The 19,601-nt window shown below is 37.5% G+C and overlaps 1 protein-coding gene across 1 annotated transcript; it reads left to right on the top strand.

The window, feature by feature from the left end:
* Window positions 1-2,437: 2,437 nt before the first annotated feature.
* LOC140889948 (polygalacturonase At1g48100-like) lies at window positions 2,438-4,355 on the top strand. Its single transcript, XM_073297695.1, has 7 exons — window positions 2,438-2,665; window positions 2,734-2,865; window positions 2,959-3,111; window positions 3,225-3,257; window positions 3,370-3,577; window positions 3,703-3,893; window positions 3,978-4,355. The coding sequence occupies exons 1-7, from the start codon at window positions 2,438-2,440 to the stop codon at window positions 4,353-4,355; spliced, it is 1,323 nt and encodes a 440-aa protein (XP_073153796.1).
* The last annotated feature ends 15,246 nt before the right edge of the window (window positions 4,356-19,601 follow it).

Genomic DNA, 19,601 nt, shown 5'->3' with positions numbered 1-19,601 from the left:
TTATTTGGACTTCATTTGGTATCCCTTATTTTATTCATACATGTCATGCATTACATTGCATTTCATTGCATTGTACTTGATTTTATTCATGTCAATTATATTTGTCGTAATTTTTCTAGTTCGTCGTACTGGGGCCCGACCCCTGTTTTTTTTTTTTTTTTTTTTTTTTATGTTGTGGTTGTTTGTGATTCCATAGCAGGTTATCCAGGGGGATTTAACGCATCTGGTGGAGGGTCATCTAGTAGTACCAAGTGAGTCGAGCGTGGAGTCGAGTTCCCAGATATATGTATATCTCATATTAGTGAGTTTTATATTTTCCGGGGACATGCCCTGTGTATCTGAATTGATAGTTTTTACTTTGTTGGTGTGATCGAGCCTTGCCGGCTTTGCATGTGTTTAGTCCTGGCCAGTGCGGCTATAGGTTTGTAAATTGATGATGTGACTCTATTTTCGAGTATATATTGTTTTGTACAGGTTTTTTGGGATGTCTTTTTTACGAATAAGTCATGCCAAAATTTTTGTAGGTCCAAAACGCAAAATTTTAACTCGTTTTCGTTGTTTACATTAATTAATCCTGATTGTTTAACTCGAAGCATCAATAACCTCACCTAAAGGTGGATAATAACCGTTTTTAAAACTTTTTTTTTTGTGGCATGTGTCTTATTTGATGCTCCTGATTTTATTTGTGCTGCTTTGATTTATAATTGTAACGAACCTTCTTTGAGTTAATGAATATTAATTGATTTGTTTTGGTTTTAAAAAAAGTTTATTTAAAAAATACTTTATAAAAAAAACGTTTTATAAATACTTGTTCAAATGTAATCATATTCTTTAAAAATTTGTTAACCCCATAAACTATGGCACACTCAATCGGTGGATCGAAGAATAACTAACGATTTTATGAATATTAGTGAAAACGACATTCGCATGTCAACCGTAAGGAATAAGGATCACATGATTGCTATTTTATTTGAACTTTTATTAATTAATTTATTATTCTAAACGGATCTGTCTTCGATATATTTTAGTCAATAATATTAATTAATGATTCTTCAAGCTAGTTATAAGCCGGGTTCAAAGGCGTTGCAAATTTACGAAAAATTCCATGGGACATGCCCGGCCGGTTACATGAACATGTTAAAAACCACCAAGGAAGGGGTTGGACTTTATAGTACAAATGAATTAAATGGAGTCCTTTTCAAAGAAAAAACACAACTTGAATTGATTCAAATATATTGGAGCTCGATTTAATTCGGTTTGCAACATTTAATATTGATCATTAGACTCTATAATCGGTTTTTTTTATAAAAAATTTACAAACATTACCTTAAAACCTATCTATAGTCGATATCTTTAATTTTTTTGACCAAGGGGTCGGATTGTGGGTTCAGAACCATGACCTCTTCTAAATTTGGGAAAGGTGATGTCATTAGACCTAGTAGTCATTGTCATGATATCTTTAATTGGAAGTTCATATAAAAGATTTTGCTAGTGGGATAAAATGTTATTCGTCTTATACAACAGTAATCGATCCCGGCCCGTAATAAAATAGATTGAATGATGAAAAATGAAATCTGTTTGCAACCAAGGTAAAGTGTATAAGCAATTAGCAATCTCAAACACTATTTCAATAGTATTCAGTGACGAGACTGAAATATATATGTATGTATTTGATCCAATTTAGATTAGTTTAATTTGTACAACTAGCTAGCGTCTGGAATTAAAGTCATTCAAGTTTTTTTTTTCTTCCCGTTTATAATATTTTCCATGTTAATGAAGTTGAATTGTTGGTGAACTATACATACCGAAGAATTGAATGGAATTAAGAATAAAAACCCACCTAACCATCATGTGGAGATCCCTTGCCGAATCCTGGCGGATTAGTTTATGTATTATTTACTTTAATACTGTTGATTCAACTCAAATACCGTAATTTGTTATTGCCAATCACCTCGCCATACATTAAAAAACATTAAGATGCATGTGAGAATTAATTTTGTGGTTGTTTGTCTGCAGGATTAATATATATATATATATATATATATATATATATATATATATATATATATATATATGATATATGATGTTGATATTATTAATTCTCATAGTCTCCTTACTGCTAAGATAGTGCTTATAACATGATTAACATTACGGACTATAACTAACTATTAAATTAATAATAATCAATTCAGATCAACATCGCCATGTTGTTTGGTCAATGTATAGGCCTGGTCATCAAATAATGGAACTCCACTCTTTTAATTATCATCTTAAGATTCTTGAATTTTTCTCAAATCGTTTTTAATTGAACAGAACGTCGGTAGATGACTTAGAAAATGTCAGCTAATTATTTTTCTACACCAAAGGATTCATCAATTAATACAATATATATATTTTTCTCACACAAACCAAGAATACAATTACTTTGAGTTGATCAATGGGGTTGAAGAATGTCAGGTTTCTAGTTTATATGATATTAATATTTCTTCTGTGTCTTTCATGGGATCATTTGTGGTGTGCAAATGCCCGAAGTCATACACCGAAGAAGCCGGCAAAGAACAGTACTGCGGCCCCGCCGAATATCAATGGTGGTTCCGGGAGCATCAGCAACTTCAGTGTACTGAATTACGGCGCTAAAGGCGATGGAATTGCTGATGATACAAATGTAAGTGAATGTTTCAATATAGAAAATAATAAAAAAAAATTTAAGACATGATGATTTGATCTGGACAGGCATTTGCAGCAGCATGGACAGATGCTTGCAAAGTGCAAGGATCAGTGATGATAGTGCCTTCAGGCTCCGTGTTTTTGGTAAAACCCATTTCATTTTCAGGACCCAACTGCCAATCCAATATTGTTTTCCAGGTAATTAATTAATTATGAATCAATTAGTAAAGTTAATTTTATAGCCCGTCGTCCGATATATCATCACATTGGTGCATGCATGCATGCATGCAGTTGGATGGGAAAATAATTGCTCCCACAGATTCTGAACCTTGGGGATCAGGCCTTCTGCAGTGGATTCAATTCACAAAGCTTAACAGGATAACAATCAGAGGTGAAGGTATTATAGATGGACAGGGCTCTGTCTGGTGGCACAGTGGGCAATCCGTAAGTACTTTTCTGAAAAATTAACACATATATATATATATATATATAGCTAGCTAGTAGGATCATGACTCAATTTCTTCTTCCTAAATTTTTTGTTTTTATTTAAAATGCAGAACACAGGACGAATGCCAAGCACCAGACCAACAGTAAGTACATAATATATAATATATATTATGCATGAGACACATGCAAGTACCGGCTGGCTTCAATGCTAATGAATATATAAAATAAAAATTGATATTGTAATTAATTTTGCAGGCACTGAGGTTTTATGGAAGTAGTGATGTGACAGTTACGGGCATAACAATTCAAAACAGCCAGCAAACGCACCTCAAATTCGACACTTGCGTTGGAGTTCAAGTCTTTGGGATCAGCATTTCTTCCCCTGTTGACAGCCCAAACACAGATGGGATTCACCTCCAAAACTCCCAAAATGTCGTCATTCATACCACCTCTCTTGCTTGCGGTACTACTTTTTTTACATGATGATCAAGCATTTTTTTAATTTAATTTAATTTAATTTAATTTATGTTAATTAAAGAACGTACAGTTAGTTTAAATATGTTTAACTATATATATATATATATGTAGGAGACGATTGTATCTCTATACAGACAGGATGCTCCAATGTGTATATATACGATATTAATTGTGGACCGGGACATGGTATAAGCATTGGGGCATTGGGACCCGATGGTACTAAAGCATGCGTTTCTAATGTTAATGTTCGCGACTCCACCATCCGGGATGCTTCTACTGGTTTGCGAATAAAAACTTGGCAGGTACGTAAAATTTAATTATTAAATGTTAAATATATATATAGGTATAGGTAGCTGATTAGAATTAGTTGTTGTTGAACAAGATAGGGTGGGTGGGGGACAGTGAAAGGAGTGACGTTCACCAACATTCAAGTATCTGGAGTGGGAACTCCATTGATGATCGACCAGTTCTACTGCAACAGCAACAAATGCGCCAACAAGACATCAGCCGTGGCCATATCCGACGTATCATATCAGTCCATCAAGGGGACTTACACCGTGAAACCGGTGTATTTCGCATGTAGCGACTCCAGGCCGTGTGTGGGCGTTCAGGTGGCAAATGTGGAGTTGACGCCTATTTCGCGGAGCACCGATCCTTTCTGTTGGGAGGCCTATGGGAACCTGAAAACGCCCACCCTTCCTCCCATAAACTGCTTGAGGACACAACTAGTAACGCCTAATTATGATACTAGTGCGTCCTGTTGAATATCAAATTAATTAAATTAATTTGTTTTCATTTCATTTTATTATTATTAATTAAACTTATATATATATATATACTTCAAACTTATCTGTGGTAATGCAACCAAATGAATGGCAGAGACACACAACCTCATCCGCTTTGCTTATAATTTAGCTCCACGAGATCCAATTGAGACGTGCGCAGTGCCGGACCTTGAGATTTTGAGGTCTGAGGCGAGCACAAAAAATAGTGCCCCCAAACCTTAATGTTCATATTGAAATAATAGTGTTTGTAACATGAATTCTAGAAATAAAATTTTTAAAAAATAAATCATAAAAAAATAATATGTTATAAGAGGACGAAACTTGCTCTATAAATTTGGAATTCTTCACCCAACCTGCATCACCATTAACAAATTAACAAAAATTACAAGAAAGTAAAAATAGCTCTAAAATAATATATATCATTCAGAGTATTAACTATACATGAATGAAATATTCAAGACATTCTTCACATGGCCTCTCGAGTATTTGTATGTGAAATTTTGTTCAATCTGAAGATCTCTTCTCTCTCATTCTGATGTCGAATCACCTCATTTTCTTCTTAATATGCAACTAAGATAGGACTTTTTTATTTGAAAAGAAAGAAATGGCTTATCAACTATTATTTATGGGCTTATTTAAATTTAAAATGAGCTCATGAATTAACATATATATTAATTATTTTTTGTAAAGATTTTGGTGCCCCAAACTTTTTGGGCCTGAGGCACTTGCCTCATTTTTTACATTACAGGTCCGGGCCTGAACGTGGGAGCCCATTTTTTGTTTGATAATTAATAAAATTATCATTCAAAGCCCCATACACATGAATCAATTGAAAATATTATTATATTTATTATTAGTCAGTACCACATTTATTTTTTTATATATAAAAATTACAATTTATAATTTTAAAAAAAAAATGATCATCAAATAAATATAATCTATTTAAATGATAATGTTACCTATCTTTCATTATTTTTTTTTACAGCTGTGATGTTACTTTACGAGACGAAAGGAGAAAAATAGGATTAAACAACTAGTAGATGATGCTGGAATCACACATGATACTCCTCATGATTTATGTCGACTTGCCTTTGATTAATTTGATCAGCTATTTCAACCAGGAAATTTGTAACGCCCCGAAATTATCTTAATTGAGTATATTTGAGATAATCGGAGATTACAGAGTTCAAGAGCAGACTTGATTTTTAGCAGAGTCTATTTTGCAATTTTTGGAAATCCCAGGGACTAAAATGCAAAAAAAGGATTTGTTGTATTATTATTGGAGTCTTGACTTGGTCTCCTCCATTCCTTTCTTCCCAAACACGCCCAAGACCCCATTGATGAGAGAAAACGTGACTTCAAGCTTTCAAATTTTAGTTTCCGGTCGATCCGTCCGTTATAATTTATTTCTGAAGGCAGATTAGTGATCACAGCAGTGAGAGCTTCGTTCTATCGTAAGTATTTCTCCGATCAATTGTACTTCAATTTTGGATGTTGTTAGAATCGATTGAGTTTCGGTTATGTTGTTCTTGAACGAGTTTTTATCATTTATTCTCACTCGGTTTTGAATTAGAGCGTCGTTCGGAATTGTTATGATTTTTAGGAGCATTTTCGATAAAGTGGATTTTGAGATGTGTTGGATTTGAGTTTTTATTGTTGTTTTAGCTAGCATTGATTTGAGTTGTTTTCAATGTTGTACTGTTGTCTGCGTTTTCGGTTTGATCAGTTTATAGTCGTTATGCCGCCGGTTTGAGTTTTGAGATTTTGAACCGTTTGAATCGTAGAACTTTGGCAAATGGGTTTGTTCGTCGTTATTGATCATCTTTTGCCTATGTACAGATTTGATTGGAGTTTGTCGAGCCCAGAGTTTGCAGAAGTCGATCGTCGAAGAGTTGGACGAAGAGCGGTAAATAGTTTACCTTGAGCGATGTTGTTGTTTAGGTTGTATAGTTTTTGATATAACCTTTTATTGTAACTTATCCAGAGTTGGAGCTATTCGTATCAAAGGTAAAAGCAACCATCGTTTTAGCGGGATAGCACACTCGAGACAGTTGGTTCTTGAGTTTTCCTTAAATCACATACTTGCATCAATACTTGTTCTAGAATTTAGGACTTGTATTTCGTTGTTTGAACCTTTGTTATATGGCTTAATGCTTTATGTTTTTATTATGCATTCATCTTGAGCCAAACCTTTGATTTCAGCAGGCAGAACGACCCTTTTTGTTTAGACGTTTTGGGGGCTATACTGCGAGTGTCCTGGGTTGTAGAAGTTCACCTAGCGTCAGCATACTCCTTATAGTCGCACCATACGTTGCACCACCTCGATTGAGAGAGTCGGTGAGTCGTTACATGATCTCATCCTTGGGATCCCAAAAGCATAGAAACAATCCCTTGTTTATCAGAATTAATATCCCAATTTTAAAGACATGCATTTCATTCGTCTTAGCAATGTATATGTTTTTTGGTAACATGTTGTTGCTATATTCTTGTATTGCATGTTATGTTGCTTTTATTGGGAATATCTTTCTCACCGTAGTCATCCGATTGTTACTTTGTTTTGTATGTGTACTTGGCAATAGGTGGGGCAGGATCGAGTCAGCGAAGACCTGGTTAGCATCAAGAGTGAGAGATAGAAGTGGAACTCGGTTCAGAAGTCATCGTATCAACATGTCTATCTAGTTTATATTGGAACATGTTTAGATCTCGAACTTCGTTGTTTATGTTGTATCGACTTTGCGAGTATTGAAGATGTATGTCGTCGTTGTATGTATTATGAACCTTGTTATGCATTGAATGTATTGGACTTGAGCTTTGGCAAGATTTTTCTGCTGTATTTTTAGCCTTGTGCTGTCATCGCTCGATCGGTAGAGTTTGACCGATCGAGCGATGGAGTTTGGGCCATGTTTCTGTTTTGTAAAAAGCTTGCCCGCTCGATCGGTTGAACTCTACCGATCGAGCGGTGCTGTTGATTTCATCCGGGCAGTAAGTTTTGGATTTCTTGCTCGCTCATCGGTTGAGTTCTACCGATCAAGCGAGACCCTGTTTATTTTAAAAAAATTTCTTTATTGCTTTTAGTCTTGGATCTTTGTATGCTTAATTGTTGTTTATATCCGAGATTAGATGTTTAGAACCGAGGTCTCACATTAAGTGGTATCAGAGCAATAAGTTCTTGGTTGAACTAGAAGTGAGCGGGGTAGATCGAGTCCGCGTGTATTGGCTCCTCGCATCTGATTGAGTTATTTATTTGATTATTTAATTCCATGCGAGCATGCTTTATTATTTGAAAATTATTTGAATTACATGATTATGTGATTTAAATTTATAAAGCATGATCTACTTGAGATATAATTGTTTTGTTTATCAACTGGTATCCGAAATTCTGAGAGGTTGAAAGGGCAGTGATTTGTAGCAATTGAGATATCCTGTGTCCTAACCATTGATTATCAGATGGATCCTCGTCGAGTTATTAACAAAAACCCACCGCCAGTTACTCCTCGAATGAGCAAGATAGTACTGAAACTGATCAGATGGATGCCACAGCGACGCCTATGGAAACCTTGTTAAAGAGGTTTCAGTCGTTTAACCCGCCTTTGTTACTGGGTACAGAGAATCCTGTTGACTGTGAGAGCTGGTTGGACGACATTGATCAGTTGTTCGATTACCTTGATTATTCAGACGATCGCCGAACTAGGTTAGACATTCATCAGCTTTGTGGTGTTGCTATGAACTAGTGGATCACGACGAAGAGAGCCATGGAGAATCGAGGTACAGTTATTACTTGGACTCTTTTCAAATCTGAGTTTTATAAACGGTTTTTTCCTATTTTGTACCGAAAAGATAAGGGTGCCGATTTGCAAATCTGAGACAAGGAAACTTTAACATTGAGGAGTATGTAGCCAAGTTTGATAGTTTGCTGAGATTTGCACCACACATTTCCGACAATGAAGTAGCAAAAGCCGACCAGTTCATTAATGGTTTGAACCCCGACGTCTTCACGTTGGTAAACACTGCTAGGCCCAATAACTTTGCGAATGCCATGAATCATGCAAAGGGAGCTGAAACAGATTTGTGGAGACCGAGAGGAACTTCGTTTGTACCTTAGCAGCCGAGACAGTCTCAGAATCAACCATCTCAGTATCAGAATCAGCCATCGCAGTATCAGAACCAACCACAGAGGTACGAAGGAGGAAGCAGTGGGGGTAACAGAAAGGATCATTTCAGAGCCAAAGGGAAACAGTTCAAGAAGCAGGGGAACAGTTCTTCTAGCTCCAGTGGTTCCAAATAGTTCGGTTCTAGACAGAGTTCTGGATCTTCACCTTTGTAGAAGTATTCGGGAACTACAATATCTGTCAGTATCCTGGACACTTTGCTAAGGTGTGCCCTCAGTAAGGTAAAGATCGAGCTCAGAGTGGGAGTTCTTCTAGACCTACAGCTCAGCCTGAGAGGCACACTTCTGCGGTTCACTCCTTCCAGCCTCAGCAGTAGAACATATAGAGAGGTAACCCGAGTGCGAACCAGCCTCCGAGACAGCAGGCACGAGTCTTTGCTTTGACTGAGGATCAGGCTCAGGCAGCACCTGACGATGTTATAGCATGTAACTATTCGATTTTTGGTTATTCTGCCCATGTATTGATAGATACAGGCTCTTTTCATTTCTTTATCTCTGAAAAATTTGTGTTGATGCATGCTTTGCCTACTGAGCTTTTGCCTACTGTAGTAGCTGTTACTTCACCTTTGGGGGGGGGGGGTGGGGAAATTGTTTCTATTAGATAAATCAGGAACTGTGAACTTTGTTTCGAGGAAATATTTTTAGAATTCGACTGTATTGTACTTGTGCTGTCAGATTTTGACTGTATTGTTGGTATAGATGTTTTAACCAAGTACAGGGCAACCGTCGATTGTTTTCAAAAGGTTGTCAGATTCAGAACTGAAATGGCAGACGAGTGGAAATTCTTTGATAAGGTTCTCGATCTAGAATTCCTTTGATTTATGTGTTATTGATGACTCGTTTGTTACAGAGAGGTACAGAAGGATTCTTGGTTTATGCAGTTGACGTACTGAAATCTAGTCCTGAATTGGTTTATATACCAGTGGTTAGAGAATTTTCTGATGTTTTTTCAGATGAGATTCCTGGATTGCCGCCTATTCGTGAGATCAAATTCAGCATTGATTTAGTGTCAGGTACTCAACCTATTTCCAAAGCTCCTTATCATATGGCACCGATCGAATTGAGAGAATTGAAAGAAAAACTTAAGGATTTGATTGCCAAGGGATACATCCGACCTAGTGTGTCACCTTGGGGTGCTCCTGTTTTGTTTGTTTGGAAGAAGGATTGTTCTATGCGGATCTGTATTGATTATCGTCAACTGAATCAAACGACGGTAAAGAATAGGTATCCTTTACCTCGAATAGATGGCCTTTTTGATCAACTACAGGGTTCTTCTGTCTATTCAAAGATTTATCTGAGGTCGGGTTATCATCAGCTAAAAGTGCATGAGGAAGATGTTCCTAAGATAGCATTCAGAACGAGGTATGGTCATTTCGAGTTTATAGTCATGCCGTTTAATTTGACTAATGCTCCAGCGGTTTTTATGGGTTTGATGAACCGTATCTTTTAGCGTTATTTGGATGAGTTTGTTATTATCTTCATCAATGGTATTCTTATCTATTCGAAGAACCGTACTGATCATGCAGAGCATTTAAGTACCGTCTTTCATATTTTGCGGGTTGAACAGTTGTTTTCCAAGCTATCTAAGTGTGAGTTCTGGTTGGATCAAGTTGTCTTTCTCGGTCATATTATTTCAGGAGATGGGATTTCTGTCGATTCCAGCAAGATCAAAGCAGTTATGAATTGTCCTAGACTGATATCAGTGCCTGAGATCCGAAGCTTTATGGGTTTAGCTGGTTATTATCGCCGATTCATCAGGGATTCTCATCTATTGCCAAGCCGATTACCCAGCTGACTCAGAAGAATGCGCCTTTTATCTGGATTGCAGATTGTGAGGCTAGCTTCGTTGATCTGAAGAGAAGACTGACCAGTGCTCCGATTATTTCTATTCCATCAGGTACTGGAGGTTTTACTGTGTATTGCGATGCTTCTAACCGAGGCTTGGGGTGTGTTCTTAAGCAGTATAAGCATGTGATAGCGTATGCATCGAGGCAGCTGAATCCCCACAAGACTCGTTATCCGGTTCATGATCTTGAACTCACTGCGATCGTATTTGATTTGAAGATCTCACGTCACTATCTTTATGGTGAGTCTTTCGAGATCTTTTCTGATCATAAGAGCCTTAAGTATTTGTTTTCATAGGCAGAGTTGAATATGAGACAGAGAAGATGGTTAGATCTGTTGAAGGATTTCGACTGTGAAATAAAGTTTTACCCGGGAAAGTCGAATGCAATTGCATATGCCTTGAGCCGAAATCTTTGTTCCTTATCTCTTTCTAATATCGGTGTTTCTCAGTTGATCGATGATTGTTGCACTTCTGGTTTGGAGTTTGAAACATATAGGAAGACTATCAGAGTATTTGCTATTCAAGCCGAGCCAGAGTTATTTATTCTGATCAAGGAAGCACAGAAGTCTGATCCGAGCACTCAGATTTCAGTGGACAAAGTCAGATCTGGGCATCAGTCTGAATTCCAGGTTTTAGATGATGCTTTGTTTGTGAATAACCATATTGTCATGCATGATATTGCGGAGTTGAGGCGGCATATTCTCCAAGAGGCTCATTGCAGTCGGTTCAGTATTCATCCTAGAGGCCGTAAGATGTATAACGATCTAAAGAATCAGTTTTGGTGGAAGAGAATGAAGAGCGATGTTGCGAGATTTGTATCTCGATGTTTGAACTGTCAGCAGGTGAAATCAGAGAGAAAGTGACCAGGTGGTCGGTTGCATAGTCTATCTATTCCTGAATGGAAGTGGGATCATATTTGGATGGATTTCTTCACAAAGCTACCGCAATCTGTTCGAGGTTGCGATGCTATTTGGGTAGTGATTGACAGATTGACGAAGTCTGCTTGCTTTATTCCGTATAGGATGACATATCGTCATGATCAGATGACTGAGTTGTATGTTAGCAACGTTGTGAGATTGCATGGTGTGCCGAAGTCGATCGTTTTAGACCAAGACCCTATATTCACTTCGCATTTTTGGCACAGTCTTCAAGAGGCAGTTGGTACTCGATTGCACCTGAGTACAACTTATCATCCTCATACCGACGGACAGTCAGAGCGGACTATCCAGACGTTAGAGGATATGCTTCGAGCAGTAGTGCTAGACTTTGGCACTAGTTGGCAAGATTCTTTGCCTCTTGTCGAGTTTTCTTACAACAACAGTTACCAAGCGAGTATCAGTATGGCGCCTTTTGAGGCTTTGTACGGTAAGAAGTGTCGATATCCTTTATTTTGGGACGATGTGTTCGAGTCACCTGATTTGAGACCGGATATGCTTAGAGATATGGCAAAGCAAGTAAAGATCTTTCAGACGAGAATAAAGTCAGCTCAGGATAGACAGGCAAAGTATGCAAATATCAGACGTAGACCTCTGAGTTTCGAGCAGGGAGACCGTGTTTTCCTTAATATTTCTCCTTTCAGAGGCACTGTTAGATTTGGAAAGAGAGGGAAGTTATCTCCGAGATTCATCGGACCGATTCAGATCTTTGATCAAAAAGAGAAGCATCTCAGAACCAAGTCGATTACTTTGGTGAAAGTTCACTGGAGCTGTCACAGAGTCGAGGAAGCGACTTGGGAGAAAAAATCTGACATGAGACAGCGATTTCCAGAGTTATTTGGATGACGTGAGTTCTTCTTACTGTCTTTTGTTCTTTATTCTATCTTATGAGTTGCGATTCTTATTGATTTCAAGGACAAAATCTCTTCTTAGAGGGGAAGAATTGTAATGCCCCGAAATTATCTTAATTGAGTTTATTTGAGATAATCGGAGATTACAGAGTTCAAAAACCGACTTGATTTTGATCAGGGTCTATTTTGTAATTTTTGGAAATTCCAGGGACTAAAATGCAAAAAGAGGATTTTTTGTATTATTATTAGAGTCTTGACTTGGTCTCCTCCATTCCCTTCTTCCCCAACTCGCCCAAGACCCCATTGATGAGAGAAAACGTGACTTCAAGCTTTCAGATTTTAGTTTCCGGCCGATCCGTCCGTTGTAATTTATTTCTGAAGGCAGATTAGCGATCACATCAGCGAGAGCTTCGTTCTATCGTAAGTATTTCTCCGATCAGTTGTACTTCTATTTTTGATGTTGTTAGAATCGATTGAGTTTCGGTTATGTTGTTCTTGAACGAGTTCTTATCGTTTACTCAGCCGGTTTTGAATTAAAGCGTCGTTCGAAATTGTTATGATTTTTGGAAGCATTTTCGAAAAAGTGAATTTTGAGATGTGTTGGATTTGAGCTGTTATTGTTGTTTTAGCATTGATTTGAGTTGTTTGCAATGATGTACTACTATCTGCGTTTCCTGTTTGATCAGTTTATGCCGTTATGCTTCCGGTTTGAGTTTTGAGATTTTGAACCGTTTGAATCGTAGAACTTTGGCAAATGGGTTTGTTCGTCGTTGTTGATAATATTTTGCCTATGTACAGATTCGATTGGAGTTTTTCAAGCCCAGAGTTAGCAGAAGTCGATCGTCGAAGAGTTGGACGAAGAGCAGTAAAGAGTTTACCTTGAGCGATGTTGTTGTTTAGGTTGTATATTTTTTATATAACCTTTTATTGTAGATTATCCAGAGTTGGAGTTATTTGTATCGAAATGTACAAGCAGTCATCGTTTTAGCGGGATAGAACACTCGAGATAGTTGGTTCTTGAGTTTCCCTTAAATCACATATTTGCATCAATACTTGTTCTAGAATGTGGGACATGTATTTCTTTGTTTGAACTTTTTTTATATGGTTTAATGCTTTTTGTTTTTCTTATACATTCATCTTGAGCCAAACCTTTGATTTCAGCGGGCAGAACGTGAAAGAGTTGATGCCCCGCTAGCCAACTTGTGGCTAAGGACTTTGAGAGTCTCTTTTTGTAAACAATCTTTGTTTAATATAATATACGTTCTTTAAATGGCGTTCACTTTATCTTATTGTTATATAATGATATACTATTGTTATTTTGATAAAGACCTTGAATATAATAAAGTAAGATGAGATAGTGAATATAGAGAGATCACTGTCATGAAACACATCTTATGTTCACTGTATATTCTAAACAGTTTCTAGTCAATTGAGCCGTCCACAAATAAGGATAATGATTGCTCGAGATTGAGACTAGCATTTGCGATGCCGAGTACCACGTTTCATTGGTATGGAACATAGAGATGTTCGAAGCATGCAAATGGATATTCATATGATGAATGATCGAACTACCCTATTCGGACTTTCCAAGTGGTTATCACTTATCGAGTGGATATAGTCCGCGGTTTTGGTTGTACACCATTAGTCCTTATTACTTGAAACATCATTGAGACTCTATATGCTAGTACTATTCTTTGACTCGTTTACCGACTCTATTAGGGTCATCAGGTGTCGGGATTGGGTACAGTTATGACACATATAGGAGTCGATGCTTTGTTGTCAAGGATTCACCGCACACTTGCGAGTGTGGATATCCTATGCAATCTGAGGAGATATTAGTGTGACGAATCTCTGGCCAGAGTACATGATATGTTTTAGGTTACTTGGTTTTCTAGTAGCACATGCGATGTCACTATTTGATCTTCAAGATGCATTGCATAGTTATCGAATCTCGAACGACTCTCGATGTACCAATGGTTGTTGATTCGATCGGGATATATGGATGAATGGACCGTACTGTACGCTAACCAAAATCTACTGGTTCTTGCAGGCACTATCAGTGATACCTAGGGAATCATGGGGCGATGTTGCTAGACGCTCTTACCATGATTCGATGGGTAAGTCAGAAATTGTTGTTCCGAGTCACAAGGAGTTGTGAGCCCACGGCTAGCTGTATCCCTGAACCATTAAGGGTCATACAAGTAATGGATTTCTAATCCCCGTTGAGATAATTAAATTTAAAGAGTTAAATTTAGTGGATAAAGAAGTAAGACTTCTTATTTAAAAGTAGAGGGAGTAAGATTTCCTAAAATGACATATTGATGGACATTTTTGGAAACCACTGAATTCAGATTCAGAAAATTTGTCTTGACTTTAAAAGATGCAGAAATGGTTTTTGTGCACATTGGTGAAATTGGTTTATCAATCTGAGTCACGATGAATTTTATATTAATTTCTGAACATGCGGGCTTTGCTTGTCAAACTTGAACTTATGACTAATGAGCCCTAAGCTGTTAGCAGCCCACATTATAAATAAGTTATTGCAGTACAGAAATTAAAAGAAGAAGGCATAAAAATTTTCGAAAACCCTAGGGTTCTCTCTCTAGGTGGCCGCCGCCCATCTCCCTCTCTGTCATCGAAAATCCAGCCTGTAATTTTCGAAATTGCAGTCTGGTTTAACAGATCAAATCTGTTAATTTCTCTTCGTAGAAACTTCTGATAGACTTTCTAGTGCAGTCTATCAGAGGGATTAAATCTCCGTTCGTGTATCTGATTGAAGAAACGTTCGTTCATCAGTTCCTGGGATATACAACAAGAGCAGATTAATCTGTTGGTGTCCATAATCTCGCTTCGAGATTTTAAGGTAAAATTTACATTGTTCAAATTTTATGTTATCAATTTTAATCGTAGGAATTTGATACCCATGATGTGGAATTGTTTCATATAAAATTTTAAAACTTCCCCTGCAACGGGTATCATTTTTTTCGATCCAGAGAACGACCGTGTTCCAATAGTGGTATCAAAGCCAGGTTGCTCTCGGATCATACGATTAAAATTTTATCAAAATTGTACCATGCCTCAATTTTCAAAACTGAAAAAAAAAAATTTTGGGAGGGGGGGGGGGGGGTTACCGTCGGCTGCCCGAAAGGGCAGCGCGCAGCAAAGGCTGCGCACCGCTGGGCTGCACTCGGCAGCCCAGCGCGCAACTGGGCCGCAGGTGGCGGCCCAGTGGCCCAGCGCTCGGCTGGGCCAAAAGCTAGGCTGGGCTATGGCCCAGCCTAGCAGGGCAGGGCGGGCTGCCCGGGATTGTCCCGGGCAGCCCCAAAATTATATTTAAATTTTTTTTATTTTATAATTTTAGAAATTATAATTTTTAGACCAATTGAAAATTGTTTGGATTAGTTCATGAGGCAATGGGTCAAAATTGTTTGAGCCCAAAATTTTAAAAAAAATTAATTTTTGGATAAATTTTGAATTTTGGAAATTTATAAATTTAATCCAATAAATTAAATCTTTAAATTAATTATTTTGGTACAATTGATAATAAAATATGATTTTATATATGAAATAAGATTTTATATATAAAATATGATTTTATGAATAAATTAGATAAAGTATGATTTTATATATAAAATAAGATTTTATGGATGAAATATGATTTTATCTATTTAAATTTATTGCCATTGCATGTTATCCAATGAATTAATTTTGAATTAAATATTGGATAAGGATGATCGATTGCCATGACCAATGTTATAGGTGTATGTTAGGTTGTTTATATTTTGCTTTATTATTGACTGTTGGGTTTTATTAATGAGCCTGGTTTATGGTCCAATTTGATTTTATCATTTGTAATAAAAGTGGGCCTGGTTTATGGCCCGTTCCCACCCCTATAATGTATCCTTTTATTTGTCATAGTAATTTATTGTAAATTCACTAGAAATAGTGGGAGATTTTGAAGATGGAGGTGGGCCCAGCAAGCAATGATAAAAACTGAAGAAATGTAAATTGGAAACACAATGTAATAGGATTGCATTGCATACTTGCATATCACCTAGGATTGGACTTAGACTCGTGATTGGCAACCACGGGTCGATTAGTAATGGAATCGATCATCCTAAAATATAATATATGATATTATTGTTGTATGCATGTTTAGAATAAATTGTATGAATCCCGCAAGCATACAAAATTTTGAATGATGAGACAAAGCTTTTCAAAATTAAAATCCCTCATTTTAAATTTTATTTAAAATTGATATCAAGATTAACAAAAGGGAATTTAAATATTGTTTAAATATTCCTACCTTCCATCAACGATCAATGTATGAGATGCTACCCGCGGGCATGATCCGGCTCATATTATTGGGGGGGCTCGCTCGTCGGAAAGTTGTACATTGGATCGACACATGTTGTAAGTTGTGTGGAACTCCCATGGGATTGGCTCATATTATTGGGGATCCACATGGCGACCGTCCATCACAACTTAATATTGATGGATCATCTTGACATGTCACAATAAACGGCGTCATATTATTGGGCCCTTACTGGACATGAGGTAAATAACATGGGGATTATTTTGGAAACAATTGGGCTCTACCTTTTGAAGAGCATGATTGGCCGATATTATTCGGGACCATGTTTTGTCAATTGGGCTCCATGTTCCCACTAAAGAAAATAATTTTCTCGTTTTCACTAGAGGGTGGTGGAATCGTTAAAATAGTGGGAGTGTAATTCATAAAATTAAACTCGCCTTATTTTATGCCTTAGTAAATTAATTAAACAATCACTGATTATTGTCTGTTTCTTTTCAGTATTTCATTAAGATGAATTCGCACAATCCAATATTCTCTATTCTCGAACAAAACAAACTGACTGGCGCAAACTATACGGAATGGTTCCGCAAGTTGAAGATTGTCTTGACCTCGGAGAAGATGTTCTACGTGTTAGAAAAATCTCCTCCGAAGGAAGCACCAGCTGATATAAGTCCGGAAGAGTTGGCCAAACTTGATAAATGGTGGGACCATGATATCAAGGCCAAATGCTATATGCAAGCTTCGATGTCTGAGGAACCCCAGAGGCGATTTGAGGATACCGTGAATGCTGCTGACATTCACGTACAACTCAAGGAACTTTATGGGGCTCAATCGAGAGCTGAAAGGTTCGCTACTGTAAAAGAGTTAATGACGTGTTGCATGCGTGAAGGGACTTCGGTTCGTGATCATGGGGTACGCGTGATTTGGCTCATTCAGAAGTTGGTAACGCTTGAATTGGTATTGGAGCATGAACTCAATGTGGACTTATTACTTCTCTCTCTTCCTTCATCATTTAACGGTTTTGTGGTGAATTTCAATATGAACAAGATAGAGGTCTCCCTTGAAGAGATGGTCAATATGCTTGTAACTTATGAAGCCACTTTAAAGAAGGATAAACCGGTTCTCTTGGTGGGCTCCTCTTCTTCTGCTAAGAAGGGGCCAAGTACAAAGGGTAAGAAACGTTCTGCCCCATCCAAGAAAACCGGACCCGAGAAGAAGAACAAGACAAAGGCTTCAAACGTGAAAAAATCCAAGGATATTTGTCATCACTGCAAGAAACCCGGTCATTGGAAATGTAACTGCAAGGAATATCTTGAGCAGTTGCGAACTGCGAAGGGTATGTTTTATATTGAAATAAATGTTTCACTTAATACTACTTCTTGGGTATTGGATACCGGATGTGGATCTCACATTTGCAATGATTTGCAGGTGATGACAAGAAGTCGCAAGCTTAGGATGGGTGAGACCCAGCTGAGGCTCGGAAATGGTTATCGAGTTGTAGCAAAAGCTGTGGGAGACATTTGTTTAATTTTGCAGAATGATTTTAAGTTATTTTTTAGAGATGTTTTATATGTGCCAGATTTGGTTAAAAACATTATTTCTATTTCTATGCTTGATAGAGATGGTTTTTCTTGCAATTTTGTGAATGGGATTTGCAATATTTACAAGAATGAATGTTTAATTGGATGTGGACAACTTGAAAACGATCTATATAACTTAAAATTAAAAGACGTTCCAATTAATTATGTTGCTAAACCGGTAACAACAAATAAAAGGAAAATTGATAATCAAAACCCGGCAAACCTTTGACATGCTAGGCTAGGTCATGTTTCCTCAAGGAGGATGAACAAGCTAGTGGGAGAGGGCATGTTTGATATGTCTGATATTAACTCTCTACCTACTTGTGAGTCCTGCCTGAAAGGAAAAATGACTAAATCTCCTTTCAAAGGAAAACCTGAGCGTAGTCAAAATCTATTAGATTTGATCCATATAGATGTTTGCGGACCATTTAGTATTGGTACAAAATTTGGTCACACCTACTTCATTACCTTTACTGATGATTATTCTAGGTATGGGTACTTATATTTGATGAAATATAAGTCTGAATCATTTGAAAAGTTCAAAGAATTCAAGGCTAAAGTAGAAAACAAACTAGGTAAGAGTATTAAAGCACTTCGATCAGATCGAGGTAGAGAATACTTAAGTACCGAGTTCTTGGATTATCTAAAAGAGAATGAGATTCTCTCTCAGTGGACTCCTCCTATGACACCTCAGCTGAATGGTGTTTCGAAGCATCGCAATCGAACCTTGTTGGACATGGTTCGATCTATTATAAGCTTCACTGAGCTCCCACCTTTGTTTTGGTGCTATGCTCTTGAAACGGCGGTATTGCTGTTGAACAACGTCCACACTAAAGCAGTGGACAAAACACTATACGAGTTATGGAATGGCAAAGCTCCTAAGTATTCGTACTTGAGGATTTGGGGATGTCCTGCTTACGTGAAGCAGACAGTGGGAGATAAGTTGGATAGTCGATCCACCTTATGTTATTTTGTAGGGTATCCGAAGAATTCAATCGGATATTATTTCTATCATCATACTGAAACAAAAATGTTTGTTTCAAGGAATGCCACCTTCTTGGAGAAGGAGTTCTTATTGGATAAGAAAGGCAAGATGATGGAACTCGAAGAAATTCGAGAAGAACCCGAGATACAAAATAACGATCCTATACCTCAAGAATCATCACAAGACACGCCTATTACTAGAAGATCCGAGAGGACTTCTAGGCCTCCTATTAGATATGGTCTTCTTCTTGAAGGGGATCAAAGTGAACCCGACATTGGATGTGATCTAAGAAACTTCAAGGAAGCAATTTCTGATGTTGATTCGAACTTATGGCTTGAAGCTATGCAGTCGGAAATAGACTCGATGCATGCAAACCAAGTTTGGTCTTTAGTAGATCCTCCCGATGGAATAGTTCCAATATGGTGTAAATGGATCTACAAGAAAAAGCTTGGGCCTGATGGTAAGGTACTGACCTACAAGGCACGATTGGTTGAAAAAGGTTACACTCAAAGACAAGGTGTTGACTATGATGAAACTTTTTCACC

Source organism: Henckelia pumila, chromosome 3, assembly GCF_033568475.1.
Source record: "Henckelia pumila isolate YLH828 chromosome 3, ASM3356847v2, whole genome shotgun sequence".
NCBI lineage: Eukaryota > Viridiplantae > Streptophyta > Magnoliopsida > Lamiales > Gesneriaceae > Henckelia > Henckelia pumila.
The sequence above is the reverse complement of the archived record's forward strand: the minus strand, read 5'-3'. Positions and strand labels throughout refer to the sequence as shown.